At 45.6% G+C, this 26,769-nt stretch overlaps 1 protein-coding gene across 1 annotated transcript; it reads right to left on the bottom strand.

The window, feature by feature from the left end:
• Positions 1-20,661: 20,661 nt before the first annotated feature.
• Positions 20,662-23,743, bottom strand: LOC140730807 (5-hydroxytryptamine receptor 1B-like). The gene has a single exon (XM_073051724.1). The coding sequence runs from the start codon at positions 23,141-23,143 to the stop codon at positions 22,010-22,012; it is 1,134 nt and encodes a 377-aa protein (XP_072907825.1). The 5' UTR covers positions 23,144-23,743; the 3' UTR covers positions 20,662-22,009.
• Positions 23,744-26,769: the final 3,026 nt, after the last annotated feature.

Here is a 26,769-nt window from a genome sequence, read left to right as displayed (position 1 = left end):
CACTGAATACCTTGTGTGTACATCCGTTAAGTATTCTTGACTCTCCTGAATAGTCAAAGAATAGCAAAGGTATTACCCAGGCAAAGGAGTTTATGCTGGCCAGGCATTCCTCGTTCTCCTGATTCACTCAAATCGTGTTTCACACAGGGTTGTTCTCGCTTGTACCTGTGATGGTTATTCTTCAAAGTTACCGCTGCCAGCACACACAAAGCATCCACTTTTATATCCATTCCTTATCAATTCAAATATCACATTCCAGTGTCATTGGCCACAGGTCCTGTGTCTGTCCTTTAACACCTTGTTATTGGCTCTGCTCCAGGCCAGCATCAATTTATTGCCCTCTTCCCAGCAAGTGACAGTTGATAATTTCTCCAGCTCAGCATCCCTTTCGCCAATCACCTTTCCAGCTCTCAGCTTCACCCCACACCCTCCGGTCTTCTCCTATCATTTCACATTTCCCCCTCCCCCTCCAACTTTCAAATCTCTTAGTATCTTTCCCTTCAGTTAGTCCTGATGATTGGTCTCGGCCCTGATGCACCATCAATAACTCTCGGAGACGTGAGGCGAGATATAGGCTTTTATTGACTGGAAGAAAGAACAAGCAGCAATTGACCACCATACTACATCCTGGAGACAGAGGGCAGGTCTCAGGCCCCAATCGCCTTTATACCGGGGTCTGTGGGAAGAGCCACGGTCAGTGGGAGGAGCCACAGGAGCAGTCAGCGGGGGGGGGGGCGTGTCCAGACAGGTATATGTAGTTCACCACAGGCCCAAAACATCGACAGTGCTTCGCCCTATAGATGCTGCCTGACCTGCTGTGTTCCACCAACATTTTATGTGTGTTGCTTGAATTTCCAGCATCTGCATCCAGCATCATGTTTGATAATTTATGAGTCTTTGTCCTCAATCAGCAATGAGCTCGAATCACTTCAGGCAGGCATCAACCCCAACATTCACAAACCTTAATGTTATAGCCAACCAAAGAACATCTCACAAATAACCTCTTATTTGGAAATGATCTCCAGTCCAGCAGATTACCTGAAGTATCATTGTGTCTTCTTTAAAACATTGATCAAGCCCAGCATGTCAAGCTCACAAAATGGAAAATAGAGTGTCTTCACAAAATGGCAGCCTCCATCCCCAAGCACACGGCAAAAACAAAGACGATTAGTCTGTCTGTTTCCACTGTCTTTGATTCATTGGAATTCACTGATTTGTAGATCGGCATTCTTTCTGGCCAATACCTCCTCCTACAACTTCAGGTGCAAATACGTTACAAAGGCATATGCAAAGGATACGGTAGGGACAACAGGGGCAATCTATGTTTTGAGCTGGTAGGTCCTAAAAGATCTTGCTATCAGAAATGATTCAGATTTTGTGGTTAGAGGGTTTAATGAAAGGGAAGATGAAAGTCTATTTCAGCTCTTCATTAATAAAGAGGTTGTAACTGGTACCTTCATGGTTTGTCAGTGGCAGTTCCTGTTTGACCAATTGGATTGAATTTTTTGAGGCAGTGACAAAGTGCATTACGGTACACTACAGTACATGTAGATGTGATACCCAGGGGCTACATGAAAGACCTTTCCAAAGGCTTAGGGCCCATAGTACCCAGGATAAGCTGGGACATTGGATTCAAATCTCAAACTGCGATGGTAGAAGGCAGTATTGTGACTGGATGTCTGTGATAAATGGTATTCTATAGATATTGGTGCCTTGACACTGTGTTTGTAATACATGTGGATGGTTTGGGTGAGGATGTGGGAGGCATGATCAGTAAGTTCACAGATGACATTAAGATTGGTGGACTTGTTCCCAGAGTGGAGGGTGATAGCAATGTGTTGGTGAAATGGGCTGTAGGTGTAGAACGTTTATATCTAGTGCAGCCAGCTGGCATCCTGGAAGAATGTTTCTTGGACAAATCTTGAAGTGTGGATGATGATGTACTTCAAATATGAAGTACATTGGGGTTTTATACTCCATATGCACAAAGGTAACAGCAGGTTATTAAACGCAGTTCAAATGGCTATAAGTGCACAGTTTACTTCAACATATTGAGTTTTAGAGAAGTAACTGCAGGATTACGTGTTTACAATAGGGCACATCCCAAATGACAAGATGAATCTGAATATTCAAAACTTCGTGGATGGTCCTCAAGGTTCTGAATACAAAACCCCAGAACTCAAAACTGTGTGGAAGGATATAAGTTAAATAAAAACTCCATATCTCAATTGGTAGCACAAAGATTTTGTAACTGTGCATAATGTGATAGGAATATGCCACGAGCTCTGTGTTAAGCAACAGGGTGGCCATTTACTCCCTTCCCTTGTTTTATCCTGGGGGCCTCAGTATGAGCGAATTAACACAACATTCCTCAATTTCTTTGCAATATCAGTGCAAAAACGAGAACGTCCCACAACCAACTGTTGGTGTCAATGTTCTTACAGCGTTGATGGATGTGACATTGTTCTGTTCAGCACCTTCTTGCAACATCTTAAATTAAACAACAATTAACTCAGAGTGGATCAATCATAAGTATGTTTATTTTACTTGCTGCAAGGGAAGGCCACACAAGAGCCAGTGATAGCCTTGATAAGTCAAACAGCATAGTCACTCCTTTGTACCCAAGTGTTAGCTTCAGTTCAAGGGCGTTCTGTATGCCTGCTTGTTCAGTGTGCTTGGTATTCTTTCAGTAACTCATCTGCTTGCCTTTCTGCAGTTTCTCATATTCGCAAGGTCCATTAGTATAATGTTGCATGAACACTTTAGCAAAGCACTCTGATACAATATAGGTTCCATTTTTTGACTACAAGTAAAATACATTTCCATCGTTCTAAGGTATCTCTGTGCAAGGGTCAATATGAGAGACCACCTTGTCATTTTCTGAAGTCTGTCTCCTGTGACCCAGCAGACCGCTATCTTTGCAGATAATGGCGTCTCATTGTACAACATAGAAATAGGCCTTTTGACCCAACTTGCTCATGTTGGCCATGATGCCTATTTCACTAATTTCATTTCCCAGAGTTAGCTTTATATCTCTCCATGCCATGACTATACATGTATCTGCCTCTACTATCTCCTTTGGAAACTCATTCTGTAGACTCGTAACCTCTGTGTGAAAAACCTGTCCTCAGTTTGGCTTTAAATACCCCCCGCCCTCACTTTAAACCCATATCAGAATTGGGTTTATTATAACTCGCATGTCATGAATTTTGTTTTTTTTTTGTGACTGCAATACAACGCAATAAATAAAATTACTTCAGTACGGTAAAAAAAAGTTTTAGACACCCTCTCTATATATTTGTACCTAAGACTTTTGCACAGTACTGTATGTCTTGTGGTCTTATTGGCAGCCCTCCCCCATTGCTAGTTCCCTATGCCTGCCTTATCCTTGGCTTTCACCCTGACAGGAACACCTATGCCCTAACTTTCACTATTTGTTCTTTTAATGCCTTCTCAATGCAGACATAGGCTTATCAGAAAATAGATGCTCCCAGACTGCCCATTTCAGGCCCAGCCTTACTTTGTTGAATTGGCCTTCTCCTTTTCTAAGATCTTCATTACTTACCTATTCCTATTTTTGTCCTTAATCGTCTTGGAGTTATGGTCACTATCTCCAAAATGCACCTGCACTAACACTCCCTCCATTTGACTGGCTATATTTCCCAAGATAAGGTCCAGTAATGTTCCTTTCTTTGTCGGTCTATCTATATATTGTGTCTAAAGGGGTCATAGTACCAGGAGATTTCAATCTCCCAATTTGTTGCTAGGATTGCCCTCACACACTAAGGAATCTCAATTGAAATTTGGAAATTTAAAATCCCCCTTGTCCTATACCTTATTTTTTATCACTTCATTCTGCTGGTTGCCTACATATCTGAACCCCTTTTGCTGTTGATTGATATGTCTGTAATACGCACCAGGAAAAGTGATGACACTATTCACCTTTCTTTCTTAGCCAATCCCATTGCCTACAGCCCTTTGTTAACACCACATATCACTCCCAGCCACTCTTCCTTCCCACACCTGGCTCTTTCTGCCTATAATCCCTCCTCACCTGGATTCACCTATCACTTGCCAGCTCTTGCCCACTCCTGCAGCACACCCTTAATCTTGGGGATCTCCCGTCTGCTCTTTCAGTCCAAATGAGGGGTATTAAGCAAAAATGTTGACTGTTTATTTCCCTTCACAGATGCTGTTTTACCATAAGACAATATGACATAGGAGCATCGAGACTGCTCTCCCATTCCATCATGGCTGATTTATTATCCCTCTCAACTCCATTCTCCTACCTTCTCCCCATAACCTTTGACACCCTTACTAATCAAGAACCTATCAGTCTCCACATTAGGTATACCTAATGACCTGGCCTCCAGAGACGTCTGTGGCAATAAATTCTATAGAATCCAATGACCATAGAAATTCTTCTTCATCTCTGTTCTAAAAGGTTGTCCTTCTAGTCTGAGGCTGAGCCCTCTGATCCTAGACTCCCCACTATAGGAAACATCCTCTCCACATCCACTCTCTCTACAACTATCAATATTCAATAGGTTTAATTGAAAACCCCCTCATTCTTCTAAACTCCAGCGAGTACAAGCCAGAGCTATCAAATCTCCTCAGATATGAACTCTTTTATTCCTGGGATCTTTTCATAAACCTCCTCTACACCCTATTTAAAGCCAGCACACTCCCTCTCAGATAAGAGGCCCTAAACTGCTCTCAATACTCCAAGTGTGGTGGAACCAATGCCTTGTAAAGTCTCGGCATGACATTCTTGCTTTGATATTCTAGTCCTCACGAAATTCATGCTAACATTGCACTAGCCTCCCTTACTACCAACTTAACCAGCAAGCTAAACTTTAGGGAGTACTGCACTAGGATTCCCAAGTCCCTTTGCACCTCTGACTTCTGAATTTTCTCCCTGGTTAGAAAATAGTCTGCACCTTTATTCCTTCCACCAAAGTGCCTGACCATTCACTTCTCTACACTGTGTTCCATCTGCCACTTTCTTGCCCATTCTCCAAATCTGTCTAAGTTCTTCTGCAAACTCCCTGCTGTCTCAACACTACCTGCCCCCCCACATACCTTTACACCTTTGGCAAACTAGGCCACAAAGCCATCAATTCCATCATCCAAATCATTGACATGTAACATGAAAAAAAGTGGTTCCGACAGCAGCCCCTGCGGAACACCACTACTTACTGGCAGCCAACCAGAAAAGGTCCCCTTTATTCCCACTCTTTGTCCCCTGCCAATTAGACAGTCTTCTAATTAATGCAAGTATCTTTCCATCTAAATCTTGCTTAGTAGCCTCATGTGTGACATTTTATCAAAAGCCTTTTGAAAATCCAAATAAATGGCATCCACTGAATCTCCTTTACCTAGCCTACCTGTTATTTCCTCAAAAATTTCCAATGGATTTGTCAGCAAGATTTTCCCTTTAAGGAAACCATGCTGACTTTTAAATATTTTATCATAAGAACATAAGAAATAGGAGCAGGAGTAGGCCATCTGGCCCATCGAGCCTGCTCCGCCATTCATTAAGATCATGGCTGATCTGGCCATGGACTCATCTCCACCTACCTGCCTTTTCCCTCTAACCCTTAATTCCTCTACAATGCAAAAATCTACCCAACTTTGTCTTACATATATTTACTGAGGTTACCTCCACTGCTTCATTAGGCAGAGAATTCCACAGATTCACTACTCTCTGGGAAAAGTAGTTCCTCCTATTCTCCATCCTAAATATATTCCCCCGAACCTTGAGGCTATGTCCCCTAGTTCTGGTCTTTCTCCTATCAGTAGAAACAACTTTCCTGCCTCTATCTTATCTATCCCTTTCGTAATTTTGTATGTTTCCATCATATCTCCTCTCAGTCTTCTGAATTCCAGTAAGCACAGTCCCAGGTGAATCAATCTCTTCTCAAAGTCTAACCCCCTCTTCCCTGGAATCAACTCGGTGAACCTCCTCTGCACCGCCTCCTAATCCAGTATATCCTTCCTCAAGTAAGGAAACCAGAACTGCACGCAGTACTCCAGATGCGGCCTCACCAGTACCCTGTATAGTTGCAGCATAACCTCCCTGCTCTTAAATTTCATCCCTTTAGCAATGAAGGCCAACATTTCATTTGTTTTGATAGCCTGCTGCACCTGCAAACCAACATTTTGTGATTTATGCACAAGCACGCTCAAGTCCCTCTGCACAGCAGCATGCTGCAATCTTTTACCATTTAAATAATAATCTGCTCTTCCATTTTTCCTTCCAGAGTGGATGACCTTGAACTTACCAACATGTGTCTCCACCTACTCCAAAACTCCATGCTTAATAATGAACTCCAACGTCTTCCCAACCACTGAAGTCAGGCTAACTGGCCTATAAGTTCCTGACTTTTACCTCCCTCCCTTCTTAATGTCACTATAGAGTGGAGTGACATTTTCATTTTTCCAATCCTGTGGAATCATTCCAGAATCTGGTGATTTTTGAAAGATCGCCACTAATGCCTGCACTATCTCTTCAGCTGTCTCTTCCAAGAGCCCTGGAGTGTCACCCATCTGGTCCAAGTGACATATCGGCTTTCAGCTGAACCAATCACCTTCTCCCTAGTAACACACACAAAATGCTGGAGGAACTCAGCAGGCCAGGCAGCATCTTTGGGAAGGAGTAAGCAGTCCACATCTTGGGCCAAGAGCCTTCATCAGGACTCCCTCCTCCCTAGTAATAGCATTTGAACTCACTTCTGCCCCGATACTCTCAAACTTCTGACATACTGCTGGCGTCTTCCACAGTAAAGAGTGACGTAAAATACTAATTTAGTTCAGCCACCATTTCTTTGTGCCCCATTACTACCTCTCCAGCATCATCTTCCAGTGGTCTGATATGCTTTCTCTCCTCTCTTTTACACTTGATATATCTGAATAAAACTTCCGGTATTCTCTTTTATATAATTGGCTATCTTACCTTCATATTTCATTTTTTCCATCCTCACAGCTTTTTGGTTGCCTTTTATTAGTTTTTAAAGCTTCCCAATCCTCTAGTTCCCCACCATTTTTTGGCAATATTATATGCCCTCTCTTTTACTTTTATGCTGTCTTTGACTTCCCTTGTCAGCCACAGTTGCCTTATCCTCCCTTTAGAATATATCTTCATCTTCGGGAAGCATCTATCCTGCACTTTCTGAATTGCTCCCAGAAACTACAACCATTGCTATTCTGCCATCATCACTGCTAGTGTTCCCTTCCATTAACCTTTGGCCAGCTTCTCCAGCAGCTTGCATTTTTTTTTTGCTCCAGATTCTAGCATCGGCAGGCTTACTTGCCTCTCCTAATATTTTTCCTCTCTCAGTGACTGTACTGTCCTATCTGAACATCTGCCCTGAGCTACTTAGACCTGCCAACTCAGTTCTTCAAAACTCCCTGCAACCGCCGATCAAAACACTAGCAAATGTGAGTCTAACTGAGGCCCCTGTTAGACTCATGTTAGGAAGGCCATATCATTTGCCTACCTATCATCAGGTTCCTGGAAAAGACTCTCCTCTCTGAGCTCTGACAACACGAGGAGTTTGCCAGGTGAACTGGGGAAAAGATTCAAGGACATGCACAGACTTATTAAAGAATTGCAACAATCCCACTGGATCTCAATGCAGGATGCGTACTTTGCTTTAAAGGAATTGCTTTGACCTTGGACCCCGGGAATTGGCTGCTCAATACTCGAAGTAGAGAATGAGCATTTCAGATGGTGTTGGGAAGTTCAGAAGCTGACAGAAGCAGAGTAAGCAGTGGAAGAAGTGAATTACCTAACAAGCTGCCCATCTGCTCCACCTGAGGACGAGGATGTTATCAGAGGGCCAGCATGGTAGAGTGGCAGTTAGCGTGATGCTATTACAGTGCCAGTAGCCCAGGTTCAATTCCTGCTGCTGTCTATAAAGAGATTGTACGTTCTCCCCATGACAGTGCGGGTTTCCTCTGTGTCTTCCATTTTCCTTCCACATTCCAAAGACATAGTTAATTGATCCTATGTATGTAATCGGGCGGTGAGGGCTCTTGGGCCGGAAGGGCCTGTGTCTCCAAGTAAAATAAAATCAACAACCTCCGAGCCCACATCACTGGACTGGAAGCAAGACCCTCAATCCAAAAGAAGGGTGCTTCCCAAGAAGGAGAGGGTGTGTAGAGAACTGCTGGCCAGCTGAGTGAGCTCCTTGGTGACTCCCCAAACTGCACTGTGCAATGTGGGCTGGAGAGAGACCTCAGTCTACCCTGGGCTCAGCCCTGGCTGTGGATAAGCGGGGTGTAACAGCTCGCATGTCTTGGGCAAAAGCAATCGGCCGAGAAAGAGGGGGTCGCAGGCTTCGTTGATCAAGGTCTCTCAGACTGCCCAACCTTGTGGACTAGTCATGGCAGCCAAGTTTCAAGCATCAAGGATGAACTTTATTTGCATATAAATTTACATTCTGTGGCGTTGGCCAGAGGAGGGCATACAGCAAAGTACTTAAACAATTGTAAAGAATGATGAAGTGTATAAAATACAGTCAGAGGTTAAATGATGGATATGGAATAAAATATGCATAAATACATTAACACCAGCATGTGTTTACAATATGAACAGCATTATAAAAAAGAGGTTTAAAGTGCTTTTCAGTGCACTGCCGTGACAGGGGTAATAGATAGAGGGGGTGGGGGATAATCAGAATGGTGATCAGATTAACTGCCTGGGGGAAGAAAGTTTTAGGATGGTGTGGAGTTTTCATTTTAACAGCCGATTAGCATTTCCCAGAAGGGAGCTTTTTGGGAAAGGCTGTTTACAGGGTGGGTGGTGTCTGCACTGATTTTTCCTGCCCACTTCTTTGGCCTGGGCACATACAAGTCCCTCAGTGATGGAGAACAGCAGAAAATGACTATTTCTGGTGACCTGACAGATCACTATAGTTTTCATATTCTGTGAGAGGATGCTGCAGCAAACCACAAAGGTAAACAGTAGCTGTGGGAAAGGGCACGGAGTGGGAGTAGGTTTGATTGCAGTGCTAGTGGCTTGCGAGAACAAGGGCTCTGTGTGAGATTATTGGTTTATAATGCAATTAAATCACAATTAACTCATAATTAATTTTTATAATCACCCACTTAATTTCCATTGGCTTCATAATCATTAGTCAGACTTAATTACAATCTGATGTTAATGATGTAGATTATATGATGGTGACATTATTGTTTTAATGTTTTAATCTTTATGATGAGCATAGCAACTGGAGCGGCTTACAGACAGCTATGGAGGCCAAGTCATTGGGGATATTCAAGGTGGAGGTTGATAGGTTCTAGATTAGTCAGGGCATCAAATGTTATGGGGAAAAGGTAGGAGAAGGGCTGAGAGGAATAATAGATCAGCCACGATGGAGTACTGTGTCCAGTTCTGGTCGCCTCACTATAGGAAGGATATGGAAGCACTTGAAAGGGTACAAAGGAGATTTACCAGGATGCTGCCTGGTTTAGAGAGTATGGATTATGATCAAAGATTAAGGGAGCTAGGGCTTTACTCTTTGGAGAGAAGGAGGATGAGAGGAGAAATGATGGAGGTGTACAAGATATTAAGAGGAATAGATAATGTGGACAGCCAGCGCCTCTTCCCCGGGGCACCACTGCTCAGTACAAGAGGACATGGCTTTAAGGTAGGGGGTGGAAAGTTCAAGGGGGATATTAGAGGAAGGTTTTTTACTCAGAGAGTGGTTGGTGTGTGGAAAGCACTGCCTGAGTCAGTGGTGGAGGCAGATACACTAGTGAAATTTAAGAGACTACTAGACAGGTATATGGAGGAATTTAAGGTGAGGGGGTTATATGGGAGGCAGGGTTTGAGGGTCGGCAGAACATCGTGGGCTGAAGGGCCTGTACTGTGCTGTACTATTCTATGTTCTATGGAATGGTGGAGCAGGTTCAATGGGCTGAATGGCCTCATTCTTCTCCAGTGTGTATTGGTTATATTTTGGAGAATGCTGGTCAAAATCCTTTAATTTTTATTGCTGGTTTTGGAACCATGATTTTGAGCCATTCTTTTTGTTTAAAGTGTTTTTTAAAATTTGAAACTTAGCCAACCTAAAGGTTGGAAGCAGTCCTTGAGGGTTTGAAATGTCTTATGTGCATAATGGCCTAACAAAGGGCTGACAAAAGTGATCTTTGACTGAGTTCCTTCTGGCAGTGTCCTTGTCTCAACCACTGCAGGTCATCGATGACCTTCTCTCTGTCCTGTCAGACCATGCACACTTTTCATAAGTGGTTCATATTTTGTTAGATTATTCAGTCTGGCTCACGGAGTACCCCAATCAGCCCTCCTATTATACACACAAGAGATTCAGCAGGTGCTGGAAATCCAGAGCAACAAAATGCTAGAGGAACTCAGCAGGTCAGGCAGCATCTAAGGAGGGCAACAAACAGTTGATGTTTTAGGCTAAGACCCTTCATCAGGGCTGGAAAGGAAGGGAAAAGAAGTCAGAATAAGAAGTTGGGTACAAGCTGGCAGGTGATAGGAGGAAGAGGTAAAGACAGATAGGCAGACAGACATACTTTATTGATCCTGAGGGAAACTGGGTTTTGTTACAGTTGCACCAACCAAGAATAGAGTGGAAATATAGCAAAATAAAACCAAAAATAATTAAATGATAATAAGTAAATTATGCCAAGCGGAATTAAGTCCAGGACCAGCCTATTGGCTCAGAGTGTCTGACACTCCAAGGGAGAAGTTGTAAAGTTTGATGGCCACAGGCAGGAATGAGCTGAAGAAAAAGGAATCTGACAACAGAGTAGAGTGGACCATGGGAGAAAGGGACGGAGGAGGAGGCCCCTGTCCTCTCTCAGGTACCCCATGAACTCCCTTTAATTCTGCCCCCCCCCCACCCCACATCCACTTAAGGCAACATACAGCAGGCAATTAGCCATCCACCTAGCAAGACTCTGGTTAGGGCACACTTGGAGTATTGTGCTCATTTCTAGTCAGCTCAGGGTATAAAGGATGTGGAAGCTTTAAAGACGGCGCAGAGGAAATTTCCCAGTGTGGTGCCTGGATTAGAGAGCGTGTCTTATGAGGATAGGTTGGTTCTAAGACAGACATGTTCGGTCACCGTTTTGCGAGCATTGTCCCATTACCTGACCTCCTCGATGTTCACCCAGGGACGCACTGCCTCAACCTGGTGAGAATAATGAAGCAATGCAGTAACTGACCGTAGAGCCCTGTTTGAGGTGAACACTATCCAGCCACAAATATGAAAACAGAAACCTCATCACAGCCACCAGAAACAATTTCCATGATCCACATACCAAGGACAACAGCCAGCAGTGATGTATAAGATGTTCCATCGGCACCTGGGCCTAAGTAGGGCCTGTATGGGGTAAAGGCACCAACGGGAAAGGGAATCTACAGAAGGAAGACGCACAACCAGCTTCCAAAAATCAGTGAGGGTAAGAATACCTTGGAGGAGTGACGGAGCAATAGACTGCTGTAAGTTAACAGATTTTATCCTTTCAGTTATGAGGTGACATGAACTGATACATTGCTCTGAATTTCCTTTGCTGACTGCCGTGCCCCCGGTTGCTCCCAAAGTTGGCACCTTTATAGATTTGGGATTCAGCCGAACTGGCATCGCGGGTGGAAGAGGAGGGTGAACGAGAGGAAGAGGCCCATTTCCACAAGATGTCCAGGTTCTTCCACGTGAACCTCAGTAAGGAGCAGAGTGTGAGGTGCCCACATTGAAGTGGAGATAAGTCCAGGGCCGAGCATTTGGTCCACAGATTTAAATCACGATCTACCTCGTTATGATCTTACGCTTCACCTGCACTGCACATTTTCGGTATCTTGACACTCTATTCTGCATTGTTTTACTTCATTCTGTCTCAGTGCACTGTGTAATGGTTTGATCTGTATGACAAGCTTTAAACTGGTACATGTGACAATGAAAAACCAGTACCAATAGCAATAATACTTATCCTGTCACGTATCCCCACCTATTGTAATGAGAGGTGGATCTGGTCAGTTCCCTTTACCCTTGTTGATCCACGCCAAAGATAGTCAAATTAATTAGAGGAGAAAAATTCAGGTTAAGGCAAAATAAACAGAAGATTCTAGAAATACTCCACAGGTCAGGCAGCACTTGTAGAGAGAGAGAAACAAAGTGAAGATTTCAGGTCAGTGAACTATCACTAACAAAATAAATTAAAGTTGTGACAAGTTGTAAGCCAGAGGAAAGGGAAAGGAAAGCAGTAAGAAGTAGAAAGAACGATGGGGAATCTCTATGATAGGACAGAATCGGAGAGTGGCCAATCAAGCCAGCAATATGACAACAAATAAATTCTGATTAAAGGCAAAGGTTGAGTGAGAATTTGAGCTGGATATTACCTGTTTTCTCAGGCTGTGAATGACATTATGTCTCTGATTTACCATCTGTGTCACATGCATACACTTCTGACTCAGTGTTCCTCAGGCCAACACAGTAAATGATCAGCATGTGAACACTTAACATTCATTTGCTGAAACTAATTAGGGATTATGACATTTATCAAAACTACAAGAGACTCTGCAGGTGCTGGAAATCGCGAGCAACACACGCAAAATGATGGAGGAACTCGGCAGGTCAGGCAGCATCTACGGAGAGGAATAAACAGTCAAAGTTTCCGCTCGAGACCCTGATGAAGGGTCCAACAGCCCAAACTGTTAACTCTTTATTCCTCTCTATATATGAAGTTTATCAGTCTGCAAAGCCAGGCCAGGACAAACACTTTGGAAGTTTAAGCACCACCTTAATCCTCCCTGAACCTTGTGCAGACACAAAGATTTCTTCTGGCTGCTGCCTGAAGTTGACAGTTGTTTTCAGTTATGAGCTGACACAAGATGATGCATTGTGTTGAATTGCCTTTGTCATCAGTTGCTCCCATAGTTGGATGCATTTATAGATTCATCTTGGGATTCACCTGGACTGCCATCGTTGGCAGAGGAGGAGGGAAGATGAGAGGGAGAGCCCACTTCACTAGATCTCCGGGTTCTCCAGCGTGGACCTCGGTTACACACAGAATGCGGGGTGCCTACATTGTAGCAGGGAAAATTCTCACAGTTCCACGTGCCAGCATTGCACTGCTGGTGATCAGCAAATCAATTGTGTCTATGAGCCTCCTCGTACCTGCCTTCTTTCAAGCTGGCGCTAGGGAGAAAGGCTGTGGAATGGCAAACGGATTTCAACTTGCATACAGTAAGTGTAAGGTGGTAAGGGTGGGCTCCCTCACCTCTGCCCCTCTGACCCACAACACAGGTGCCCCTCAAGGCTGTGTACTGAGCCCCCTCCTTTACCCTCACAGGCTCCAGGACAGCTTCTTCCACCAGGCCAACAGACTGATTAATTCATGCTGACACAACTGTATTTCTATGTTATATTGACTGTCCTGTTGTACATGATATTTATTACAAATTACTATAAATTGCACATTTCACATTTGGACGGAGACATAATGTAAAGATTTTTACTCCTCATGCATTCGAAGGATGTAAGTAATAAAGTCAGTTCAATTCAATTCAAGGTGATGCATTTTGGATATTCAAACCAAACTTGAGCCTGTGCATTTTAGATTTCAGTAATATTTGAGTAATATTGCAAATATATTGTTTGATTAAGCATTCTTTGTTGTTTTCATCATTCATTACAGTTTATTTGTAATGCCACCACCTCATAAGTTTGCATCTCGCTTAAAGTAAAATCTAAGTGCATGCATCTCTCGGGATCCCTTGTATTTCTTTCATGGTTTGGAGTTACAGAACGTAACAGAAGTTAAACAGTGAATGGCAGGCGTTACCATGTGTCGTGGAACAGAGGTATGAGGGAGTACAAATGCACGATTCACTGAAAGCACCCAGGGTGGTGAAGAAGCTGTTTAGTATGGTGGCCTTCAGCAGTGGGGCATTGGGCTTACGAATAGGAGCATTAGGTTGTAAATTATACAAGTAGGTTCAAAGATTCAAAGTTCAAAGCGCACTTATCAAAGGATGTGTAAATTATACAACCTCGAGATTTGTCTGTCTTCAGGCAGTCGGAAAAGCAGGAACCCAAAGGAACCCAATTTTAAAAAGAGACCGATCCCCAGGGCCCACAGGGAAAGAGTAAAAAACACACAAAGCAAGTCATACAGACAATAGAGGCGAGCGATAACAGCATTCCAAACCAAATCCAAATCCCGGGAGCAGCCAAAGCATCAGTATTCAGCTCATCATGTTACAGAGCAAAGTTCCTAGACATTTAGCAGAGCAGTCGGGGGCAGTCTGACAGCCTTAGCGTAACAAAGAGGGGAGTCCCCAAGCTACTTGTGCCAACATTTAAATAATCCAAACCTCGCACTAGGATCAGGCCCCACGGCGGAGAGTTGCTCCGGGCCTGGATTTCGCCGCCAAAGAAGCCGTTCTTGACCTCTCCAGATCGGCTCGTCGCTTACAGCGATCCACCCTCACGCCCAGGTACGTTGGACGGGTATCAGAACCCCTCCGTCCTGTCCTATCCCCTCCGAATCATTCAGCTTCAACTCCGAGTGCGTCGATTTTGCAGCGCAGAAGCAGGGCACACCTCTCGAGTTTGCTTTGCCTCCACCCACCTCTTCGTTGTTTGCAGTGATAGTTTACCACAATTTACTTTTTAAAAATGTCATTAATAAGGTTTTTAATCGGACTCCTTTGCTTTTGAACTACCAATAAGCCCTCACACGCCTTTGGTAGCACCATCTTAAAAGGTGAGACTGCAATCGGAGTATTGTGTAGAGTTTCAGTTCTATTTATTTTATTGAGAACAGGCCCCTCAGGACCTTTGAGCGGTGCCACCCAGCAATCCCCCAATTTAATCCTCGCACATCACAGGACAACTTACAATGACCAATTAACCTGCCAACTGGTACATCTTTAGACCGTGGGAGGAAACCGGAGCACGCGGTCACAGGGAGAACGTAAAAACTCCTCACAGACAGCAGCAGGATGTGGTCACTCTGTTGTAGGAAATGCATTGTCACGCTGGGTGGTGGGGGGTGGGGGGTGGGGGGGTGACGCTGACGAGATTTACAAGGTTGCTTCCTGGACTCGAGGGCCTGGGTTATGGGGACAGGCGAGCCACGCCGGTTGTTTATCATTGGAGTGTAGAAGAATGAAAGGTGACCTCACAAAATCATGAGGGATATGGATAAGGTGGACAGTTATAATCTTTTCCCCAGGTTGGGGGAGTTCATGCCTAACAGTAATGGATACAAGATAAGAGGGGCGAGATTTAAAAGAGGCCTGAGAGGTGATTTCTTTACACAGAGTGTAGTGGGTTCCTGGGATGCGAGACCAAAAGAAGTGTTCCAGGTGGGTACAATTGCAACATTTATGAGGCATTTGGAGGAGAAGGGCTTGGAGGGTAATGGGCTGGCACAGGCAACCAGGACTAGCAGGGAGTATGCTATGGTCAGCATGGCCCAGTTGGGCTGAATGGCCTGCTTCCATGCTGTATTGCTCTATGACGCCATGACATTAACAGGCATTGCAGTTGATGTTCTGTTTCTTGTATAGGTCACCATGGGCTTCTGTTCAAGAGACAGAGCTTACAACATCCTTTTCTATCGCAAAGACGCATCCTATTGCGTCCTGGTGCTCCTGTGAAGAACTACTTCAGTGGTTGCTCCTCCGCTGGCGGAAGTTAACCCAAGACCTTACAGCACAGGCGACCTGGGTTCAATTCCCACAACTGCCTGTAAGGAGTCCGTACATTCTCGCCAGGACTGCGCGGGTTTCCTCCGGGTGCTCCAGTTTCCTTCCACAGTACAAAGATGTACCGGTTGGTAGGCTACATGGTCATTGTAAATTGTCCCGTGATTAGGCTGGGGTTAAATTGGGGGGTTACTGGGCAGCACAAAGGGCCAGAAGGGCCTGTTCCACACTGTAACTCAATAGATAAATAAAATACAGACTGCCGCCTGCCAAGGATAGGACCCATGCCTGGCGATAGATGATAGACTTGATCACTTCTGGGTTTTCCCTGCTCCCTTGTAACTCCCATGAGCTGGGTCCACTCCTGATCCTGCTGTCACGTTCCGTGACATTATGAGTTTCTCATGGGTGCTCTGATTTCCTCTCGGTACCTTAATTGGACGCTGCAACCCGCTGGGATGGGTTGAACGAGTGGGGGGGGGCCATTAATTACTGGGCAAGCATAACTTGAGGGCTGTTTAATCTAGGGAATGGTGGGGAGCGGGGAGCTTAGAATAGGCCAGGCTCAACTCGTTAAGACCATTGTGGACAATTACACATTAGGACATAAACTGATTATAGACTTCAAAAATGTAAAAGTGGGTTGGAATAGGATGACAAACATCATTAATAGACTGAGGATGGCCTGGATAGAGGCAAGAAGTAATAAAAATATAATAAATGAGCTGGAATTATACACATATGTATGATATAATAGCAATACCTGAAACTGCTGTCAATGGATGGTATTGAACCTAGTATTAAAGGATATACTGTACTTTACTTAGGAAAGACAGGCAGGATCATAAAGGTGGAGGAGTAGCCATATGCATAAGGGAGAATTTAAAAATGAAGCTGCTTATGACAGGAGATGAATCGAGATGGTGAAGATATCTGGGTGAGAATTGAAAGCGATAAGGATAAAGGAATCACATTGAGTGGATGTTGTAGATCCCCTAATACTGATAGTGATTTTAATAAATACTTCTATCAGAATATTAGAAAAGCAAGTTCTCAGGGTGATGTTATAGTTATGGGAGACTTTAATTTCCCAAATATTGAGTGGGAGAACTCAGTGACTAATGGATTAGAGGAAAGTGAATTAATTGAGTTATTGAATGATTGTTTCTGACCCAGTATGTAAATGCACAAAGTGGCGAGACCTGTACACTGTAGATTTGACATTCAATAGCAATCAGGATAGAATTTTGAGTATGTACGTGTTGAGCCTTTAGCAACAAGTGATCATAACATTGTTGGTCTCAAAGTTTTTTTGGGAGAGTATACCAGTGAAAAAACCAAAGCCATTTAATTGAATTTTGGAAAGGCAAGGTTTGTGCAGATGTGACAAAGACTTCAGAAGGTAAACTGGAAGGAACTGCTTGAGGGGTGGGTGGGAGAAGCTGCTGGAAATGTGGGGAGAATAGATCTGGATTACTGCAGGATTAGGTAAGGTGGTTGAAGATCGGTGTGGATCCAATATCTGAAGCGTCCTTTCTTGTGCGATATGACCACCACTGTGACACTAGGACTAAGCCAGTCTCAGCACTGCACCGTCTTGGCATGGGCAAACACACTTTGGGTTGGCAAACAAATATTAGCAAGGGCACTGATGGAGTGGCAAAGGTTGAATTGCAAACTAAGAGGGGTCACATCTTTGTGCTCCATAGCCACTTTGACTCAGTCTGAGCAACAGCTCAAGAATCCTGATAATCAGATGGAGATCACTGTGTTGACGTAACACCCCACAATGCCTTCCAAACCTGATTTTACGGACGTAAAGAAAATGGCTAGCCCCTGGGCTGACCTTGCATGATACCCATCTGAGCTTCCAGGCTCTTGATGGCTATTGTGTGCACTGCGATGGAAGCTGAGACACCAGGACCCTGGCTGGGGCCACAGTGGGCTACAAAGTTAGCTACTAGTTCCAGGCTGGTCCATGAGCCAGCCCTCATGGGGGGATTGGTGGTGGAGAGGGTCAGGAGCTTTAAATTCCTTTGGTGTTAACCTGTCACAGGATTTGTCCTGGGACCCCCCACATAAGTGTCATTACAAAGAAGGCACAACAGCAACTCTACTTTTTGTGGAAGTTTGAGCAGATTCAGCATACCATCTAAAACTTTGACAAACTTCTATAGATGCACAACAGAGAGGACTCTAACTGGTTGCACCACAGCCTGGTGTGGAAGCACCCATGATCGGAAACAGAAAAAGACGGACACAGCCCAGTCCATCACAGGCAAAGCCCTCCCCACCACTGAGCATATTTACACAGAGCACCGTCGCAGGAAAGCATCATCAAGGACCCCCACCACCCAGGCCATTCCCTCTTCCCGCTGCCACTATCGGGCAAGAGGTACAGAAGCATTGTGTCTCACACCACCAGGTCCAGGAACCATTATTACCCTACAACCATCAGGCTCCTGAACCAGCGTGGACAACTTTAATCAGCTCTACTCAGAACAGAGTCTACGACCTGCAGATTCACTTTCAATGCCTATTTATAACTTATGTTTTCAGTATTATTTTATTTACAGTTTGTCACCTTTTTCACATTGGTTGTTTGTCAATCTTTGTTTATGTACAGTTTTTCATAAATTCGATTGTATTTCTTGATTTTCTTGTAAATGCCTGCAAGAAAATGAATCAGGCTGTTATATGGTGACGTATCTGTACTTTGATGATCAATTTACTTTGACTTTGACATTACCACTTCCTCCCCCACATTCACCATCATCTCTTTGGTTATTCACCCTCCACATAATCACAAATCTTTGATTTTGATATTTCCTCCTCTCCCGCAAATACTTGCACATTCCAACATGCATTAAATCTAGTTTTTATCCCATCCCAACTGTATTTCTGTTTCTTTCCCAGTAAATTGTTGCAAGAAAATGAATCTCGAGGTAGTATACGATAACCTGCATACACTACGCTTTAATAATAAGTTTACTTTGAAATTTGAGAAGGATGGGCTCCATGCTCTGTGCCAAGCACAAACTGAATGCAAGCTTTCTGAAAGACACCGGGCATTTTGTTGTGCCCTCTCGTCAGTCTTTGGCAGGCGAGCTGAGCCAAGTCCTTGCCTGAATCCCCCGCAGCAACACTTGAGAGCACCCTTGGTCTCAGGTAAGTCAGAGCCAGGGCCACCCGTTGCACAGTGTCTCCATGCTACCCCCTGTGATAAATGGAGTGCTGGTCACTGGCTGCTAGTACCAGAAATCAATGTTGAACAATTGGCTATTCTCCACTTCTGATTGGAGTCTGAACGGGTGAAGCAGTAAGGGCAGTAAAGTGGGGAAACAGTAAAATTGCATGCTGACACATGACCAGCTTGGAAATAAGAAGAGATTGAGAGACAAGGAGGGAGGAACTAATGAAGATTTGGCGAATAGGAGCATTCATCTGAATGTTCTGTTGTGGGCCATGACGTCAATAATGACTAAATAAGGCCCATCACCTCAAAGAGGGTAAGCGGCTGCTGGGTAGTTCATTCCTGCCCATCCACTTGACCACCTCCCTCCTCAGTGTGGTCTGACTTTCAGCACAAGGGGAATGGGAATTTGTCACTGAATGCCTTGCAAAACATCTGGACACTCAATACTGTCGCAGAGTCATGCAGCAGAGAAACAGGTCCTTCAGCTTATCAAGTCCCTGCCAGCCATTACCCTGACTAGTACCATTGACCTGCACCCAGACCACCCCACCCATACACCTATCCAAATTTCTCTTATTTGTTGAAATTGAACCCACATCCACACTCTCACTACCCTCTGAGTGAAGAAGTTCTCCCTAACGTTCCCCTTAAACACTTCACTTTGCACACTTAATCCATAGCCCTTAGTTCTGGTCCCACCCAATCTCAGTGGGAAAAGCCTGCTTGCATTTATCCTCATAATTTTGTATACTTCTGTCAAAAATCCCCTCAATCTTCTACATAAGGTCCTAACCTTCCCAGTAACTCAGGCCCTCAGGTCCCAGCTACGTCCTTGCGACATTATAGCTGGAAGCTTCTGCTCAATGGAGCCACCGGTGCTCAGTCAGAGCTGTGTCTTAGTAGTCAGGTGCCCCAGCCTCAGGGCTGTAAGCCGTGCGATGTTACTGTGTGGAGCACTGGCATTAGCACAAGAATTAAATGGAAGCTCTGTGCTGATCAGTAGAGGCAGCTGGTGGATGAGTGAAGAACATTGCGGTTCTGTTGGGAGAACTTAAAGTTATACTCATTGATAAAGACCCCTCATTGGCAGCTGATAAGCAGTCCCTTCAGGCTTTCAGAGGCTAAGCACCTTCCATAAAATCCATGTTTACATTTTGATTCTGTGGAGAGAGGGGGCCACCCCTGCTCCTTCCCACTCTCCTACCAGGGCCTCCAGTGCACCAGCTAAAAACCTGTGCATTTTCACCGTTCCCCACCGCACAGGAACAGGTTCCTCGACCCACTGAGTACAGCCATTGACTCGAATCCCACATTATCCCATTGTTCTCTGCTGCTCTGAATAATCAGCCTCTGGATGCCACAACCCATCCACTTTACAAAGGCTGCCGGTTAGCTGTAAGCCAGCAACTGACAATAGCAAGCCCTCTACTGATGAATGCAGTCAATGAACTGCCTAAGAGCAGGGAGCATGCGGCATGAAGGTTGCCTGCAGTCTGCACTCGGAAGCTGCATGCTAATTACATAATGGGCCCTTTCCCATTTTGGGCTCCATTGAACTTCGCCCCTGGTAATTCTAACTTTCTCCAAAAGTCTGTGTCCTTCCTGATTCAATAACATCAATGTGAATGTCTGGTGAAGATTGTTACAGTCGGGCACCAACTAGCTAATACCACTAAACTGCATTTTTAAATGCAAACCACAAACAGTTACTGACAAGCAGTGTTGCTAAAGTCTGGTGATCAATAAAGAATAAAATTAAACTTCGCTTTTCCAGCATTTATTAAGTAGCTCCATAATCCTTGTTTACATGCACAACATCACATCCTTTATCTATTAGATACTATGTACAAGGATGTACTTGAATAGACAGTGATTTGACATTTTCGAAGCCTCTTCTGTAACCCAAAAAGCTTGCAAAGCAGTAACTGAATTACAATGCTCACAAGAATTAAACTTCCTCTAAGATGGATGCTTTTTATTGATGTTGATCCGAGCAAGAATCTCTACTGGTCCTTCCCGCAACTACCATTCATTCCACTGTTCTTTTTTGTGTGGGTCTTTCTTCCAAACATTATTAAAACGAGACATGTTCACCACTTGTTACAAAAGACCAATCATTTCTGTTTAATGATACTTCTAAATCGATCAACAGAACACACTGATTAATCAAAACTCATGGTTCATGTATCGAAAAAAACATTTATCTGTCTTAAAATCATTGTTCTTCATACTACCAGTACTAATCTACAGTAACGCAAATCAGGAACCTTTCGGAAAGCACGGACACTGAATAACACACAGGCGGAACATGTAGTTTCAAACCACAGATAACCACCCAGACATCAAAACTGATTTTGCGTTTTGACATACACCAGCAATGAGAAATGTGCGCTCTTAAATGCAGAGTACGTTGAAAAGATACCACCCGGACAGCTATTGCGATTAGAGCAATAGCGAATGTTTCTGAGATTCAAATTACATTTCAATCGACATATTCACTCCCTTAGTACTCATATACTGCATTTTCAAATTACCAAAACTTCGGCTTAAAGCAAGCTAAGCTGCGAAGAGGCGAAATTTCAAAAGTCAGCCAAAGCTGTTTAAGAGGCACAGTTAGTTCCGAGTTGAGGGGTGCGGACGAAAGATCTAAACCTATCCCCCGACGATCTGATCTCCTACGTCTGATTTAAAAGGTGCTTAGAGAACGGGACTTCGCTAGGCGTGCGAAGTGGCCCAATGTCACATTATCAAGCGTCAATCCACAATGAATGGATTCAGAGCGATTCCACTGCGGGATGGGAAAAAAGGAAAATGGGAAGGTCCCCCGCCCCCCTCATAACTACCGGTATATTTTGATCTGCCCTATCAGACGCGGGTAATTTGTTTTATTTACTGACTTATAGACTGAACAGGTATATTTATTCCCTGACAATGCCACGTGTGTGTACATTACTGATTCTGAAACCCGAAGTTCCAAATATTTGGTGTAGTTGCTAAGCTACTACCTGGACAGTCTTGATATGACTCGATCTTTTGGTCGCTTAAAAATACAGTATATGTGGAGGGACGAGAGGAGACGGTGGTTTAGTGTTCTTACTTGTACACGTATGAGACTATTGGGTGATTCACAGTCATCTAAACCGGATTAGTTTCTGGAAAGCCTGCTTGAAGTCGTCGTTAGACATGGTGTAAATGATGGGGTTAATGAGGGAATTTAGGTAGCCCAGCCAATTAAAGATGTCAAAGATGGCTTGATGGAACCAACAAGCCTCCTTGCAGATGGGCATCACCAGGGTGATGATGAAGAACGGGAGCCAGCACACGATGAACGCCCCTAAGATTATCCCCAGTGTTTTCGTCGCTTTCCTCTCCCTGGCCGCCAAGATCCGCTTCCTTTCCAAAAGCGCGTCAGAAACTTTGATCTTGACGTGGTTCAGGTACACCGGAGAGCCCCCGGCCTCGTTGGAAGCCTCGTTCGCCCGAGAGTTCCCCGAGAGTGAGGAGGATCCCGGCGAGTCGGTGACCAGCTGGGCCGTGGTCAGTCTCTTGGCCGTGTTCTTTGGCGTCTGCTTCAGGATCCTGGACCTTGCCTCCACGTAGATTCTCCCGTAGAGTGCGATCAGCAGCAAAGTGGGGATGTAAAAGGCTCCGAAAGTTGAGTAGATGGTGTAGAAGATCTGGTCAGTGTTGACCATGCAGTCGGTTAGCCCCGCTGCCTTGGCCTGCCTCCAGAACAGAGGCGGGATGGAAATGCAGACCGAGATCACCCACACCGTGACGATCATCCCAGCCGCTCTTTCAGGGGTCCTCCTGGCCGAGTACTCCACCGCGTCCGTGATAGCCCAGTACCGGTCCAAAGCGATCACACACAAATGCAGGATCGAGGCGGTGCAACAGGTGATATCCGAGGACAGCCAGACGTCGCAGATGACTTGTCCGAAACTCCAAGTGCCGCTGACCGTGTAGACAATGCTAATGGGCATCACCAGCAGGGCGACCATGAGGTCGGTGACGGCCAAGGAGCCGATCAGGATGTTGGCGGGAGTGTGAAGCTTCCTGGTCTGGTAGATAGTGGCGATTACAAATCCATTGGATACCACGGTCGCTAAAGTAATGAGACTCAGGAAGACCGAGACAAGAATGCCCAGGGCTGTAATGCCACCCCCGGAATGAGCGTCCAGCTTTGTGGTGCAGTTTACATGCTTCGAGTTGGTGTGCAGCTCAACGCCGTTTGGTCCCAGACATTCCGCGGAACTGTTCATCATTCCCAGCTCACGGGATCACGGGAGCAGGAAGAACAAAACGCCGCGCCTGTCCGCTCGGCTTACACGTGTCGTACTCGCCGACCTCCCGCGACACCCACACTCACATCCCGGGCCGAGTTTGAAGCCGGGAGCGGACCCCGAGTCAAGTGCCGGAGCGGGGCAGCGCCGACACTTGGGCCACGCCAGCGTGGGGGCAGGAACAGGAGCTCGCACCCGCGGCTGCTTCACAATCCAATTTTCTCCACGCTGAGGTGAGCCATCGTGGAGTGCTCACTCTCGCCGTACTTTAGACCAATTACTTCCACCTTCCAGCGGTGCGAGGCGAGCTATCAGTTCGTGCTGTGATCTAAGGGAAGATTTGCGATCTCTCGATACAATCTTCATTGTCGAAGCGGGGACGATCCAAGCTCCATTAACTTCGCGTTCCTTCTCTATGGCATGCTGGGGCTGTTGAGGGGAGTTGTCTGGGGTTTCAGCCCTAGCCGTACTTTTGAGGACGGCGGTGTAACATTAGCAGCTGGTCTGAAGTGTGTTTGGGTCTGCAGTCTCCTCGTTCTTTTATAGCGCTCCTCCCACACCGACAGGGAACTGGGCGATCAGCGAACCGTCCCTCCGCTTCAGTCCACACGCCGCACTGCAAATCGCCTGGCGGTGTCCCTCGGTCTCCTCGCATTGTGTAGTCATGCCCGGCTCCGAGGAGATGACTATCAGAAAGGCTGCTGTGCTCGACGTGTTTGGCTTCTGACGGAGGGCTGTTTTCGGCTGGTAAGTCATTCTCTCGCAAATTTAACCAGGACGCGGGCGGTCTTTAAATAAAAATCCTCAAGGACTGAGAACCTTCAACCTGCAAACTCAGATCCAGTCCGAGGCGGCTCCCAAAAACTTGGCAAGTCATCACATGTGATAATTTAATCTTGGGGGAAATAGTTATGTCAATGCAAAGACTATAGCCCCGCTGTGTACATGAAATGCATCTCGATTTTAGGTCAGAAACTTAACAGCGGGTCGCCGCAGATGCTTGGCCAAAGTGTGGTGGCAAACTGACGGTGCGGTTCAGTAGTGTGTCAGTGAGGGTGCGGATAGGGAGTGAAGGAGAAGTTTCTGTGGGTGATACGGGTCCTATTTCAACATTTAAGAGAAATTTGAATAGGTACACGGACGTGTGGGAGATTGGCGGGTTTGGGGATACGGAGGACTATGGTCCGGATATAGATCCATGGGACTAGACAGCAAAATAGTCCGGCACCGTCTAGGTGGGCCGAAGGGTTTGTTTTTGTGCTGCCGTGTTCCATGCCTCTATCTGCAAGGGGAACCGGAGACTCCGTGTTAAAATGGACAAATTCTAATGTCTGATTGTGGCGTTGCTGAAAACATACTCAAACAAATCCAGCACAATTCCGACGGAAAGTTTGCTTCTGTCGTCGTGGATGCTGTCCGACACGCTGGACATTTCGGCTTTAAATGTTAAAGGTGTCAGTCACGGGCAGCAGTTGTCAGCTTCGCCACAGGGTGCGCTGCCGCAGTGTCCACACAGATTTTTACCTGTTTTAGGCTGAACACTGAAAAGGTTAAGCGCTGTTGAACGAAGTGTTACTCTGTTTTCAACACTGGATGAGTTATAATTGACACTGAACAACTTCAGTCATGTTAAATACAACGGTTCGGTCTGGCTCAGCTGGTTAAAGCGTTCGTGTGTCTGCAGAGAGCGGGTCAGGTCAGAGAGTAAGAGCTGTGACAGCTCTGGGCAGTCTCCCTCACACTGAACCCAGTTCTCAGCCACTGTCCTTGGGTCACCATTTCTGTGATACACAGGGGCGGGGTGGGGAGAGGAAATGCCTCTGTGCGAGCCGGGAAGGCCGATCACATCGCAGCATGTCCAAGTGATTGCGGGTGAAGGGTGAGTTGGGGGTGGGGGTGGATGCGCGGGAACAATGGAGCCTGCCCACTTGGTGGCGACCCATTCTTGCGCATTGCTGGCGCTCTGCTTGTCCCCGTGAGGTGCCGGACCTGTCAGATGAATCATTGGTTCGCCAGACTGCGCCAAGCCCTCGGCCCCGCTGCCCACCTTCCTGACCTTACCTCTCCTCCAATCCCGTGACCAACCATCCCAACAGGCTCCAGCAGCTTTGCCCCTTTTCCATTCTTCAACGTTCCCTGCCGCAGCTCAGACCCGGTCAACCTGCAAATAGTATTAATCCAACCCAAGGCACCACAGACATGGGCAGCCCGAGTCCAAAAGCACTATGGAGATCTTCCTCTCCAAAACATTCTGTAGGGTTCTTTAGGTGATGTACACCAAGGATTCCACCCACGTGAGTCCACTTTCTAGTAATTTACAATGATGCATTATAGTTCGATGTCTGACTCAACCTGTATCTTGTCACCTTCCTTTTTGGTATGGAGCATACTACACTAGAGCAGGCCCTTTGGCTCATAATATCCGTGCTCACCATGTTGACAAATTACACTGCCTGCCTCCAAAGGTAACACAACCTGGCTGTGGTTTGGAGGCCTGCATGCCTCAGTGACCCGGAGAGCTGTGCGGGCTGGAGTCAGGGCCTCCTGCTGTGATTCTTGGCGGGCTCACCCATGCCTAACAGGTCAAAGGTAGAGGCCAGACTAAGAGTGGTCCACTGGTCCTCCAGATTCAGGGGTTCAACCCAGGCCTAGCAACTCTGACTGGTCAAAAAAAAATGTTGTGGAAACAGCAATGAAGATGAAGGACCTTCATTGCTGCCCCAAATGCCAGCAGCTTAACAGGCAGCCATCTGCCCACACATGGCCTATTCTGTTCAGTCCCTGCATATTTACATATCTGTCTGCAAGCCTTTTAAATGCCATTATCCTATCCTCCTCTGTCACCACGCCTGGCAGTACTGTCCGTAGAATCTTGCTTCACTGATCTCATTTAAGTTTTCTCCCTCTCATCTCAAGTAATGCCCTCTCGTATTTGGAATTTCCACCCTGGGGGAGAGGACTCTGACTTCTCTGTGCCCCTCATCAGTTTGTAAACTTGTCAGGGTCGCCAGCAACTCAAGGGCAAGAATTCCAGAGATTTCGGCAACTCAAACAGAACAAAAGATTTATTACAGGAGTTAACCAACAAGATCTCAGGCAGACTGTACAGAATCCTGAAGAACTGAAATCACCCATGATACCCGGAAGAACTCAGTCGTAGTTTCACCAGACAAGAAATCACAACACCAAACAAAGGAGTGTTGGCAAGACTCCTGAAGTACGCCCTGGAGGCGTAGGAGTTCAGGCCCAGTCAGACAGCCCCAGTGTCCAGACGAAGCAACAATCCCCAAAGACAACAACTACCGTGCAAGACATTGAAAATCCTGTGCTAATTCAATGGCCCCAGGTAGATTAAAAGTGATAAATACACAGAGAGTTTAATTCCAAATGAGACACCTGCAACAGAAAGTTAGAGCCAGTGCAAAGACAAACAATAAAAGGTAAACAATCCAAGGAACGCTGCATGCCCACCAGGTGGCTCTGAGAAAAGACTAACTGAAACACAGACTTTTCTTTTAAAAGTGACTCCTGGTTGTGGCAAGACTACTGTCAGGTCTTCCGTCAGCTGCTGATGCACCAGACAAACCAGGCCAAGGCTGCCCAGCCTG

The sequence above is a fragment of the Hemitrygon akajei genome, chromosome 7 (assembly GCF_048418815.1).
Source record: "Hemitrygon akajei chromosome 7, sHemAka1.3, whole genome shotgun sequence".
Taxonomy (NCBI): domain Eukaryota; kingdom Metazoa; phylum Chordata; class Chondrichthyes; order Myliobatiformes; family Dasyatidae; genus Hemitrygon; species Hemitrygon akajei.
The sequence above is the reverse complement of the archived record's forward strand: the minus strand, read 5'-3'. Positions and strand labels throughout refer to the sequence as shown.

Excerpts from the sequence above, each read along its gene's own strand:
- LOC140730807 (XM_073051724.1), bottom strand. The coding sequence starts at position 23,143 with ATGATGAACAGTTCCGCGGAATGTCTGGGACCAAACGGCGTTGAGCTG.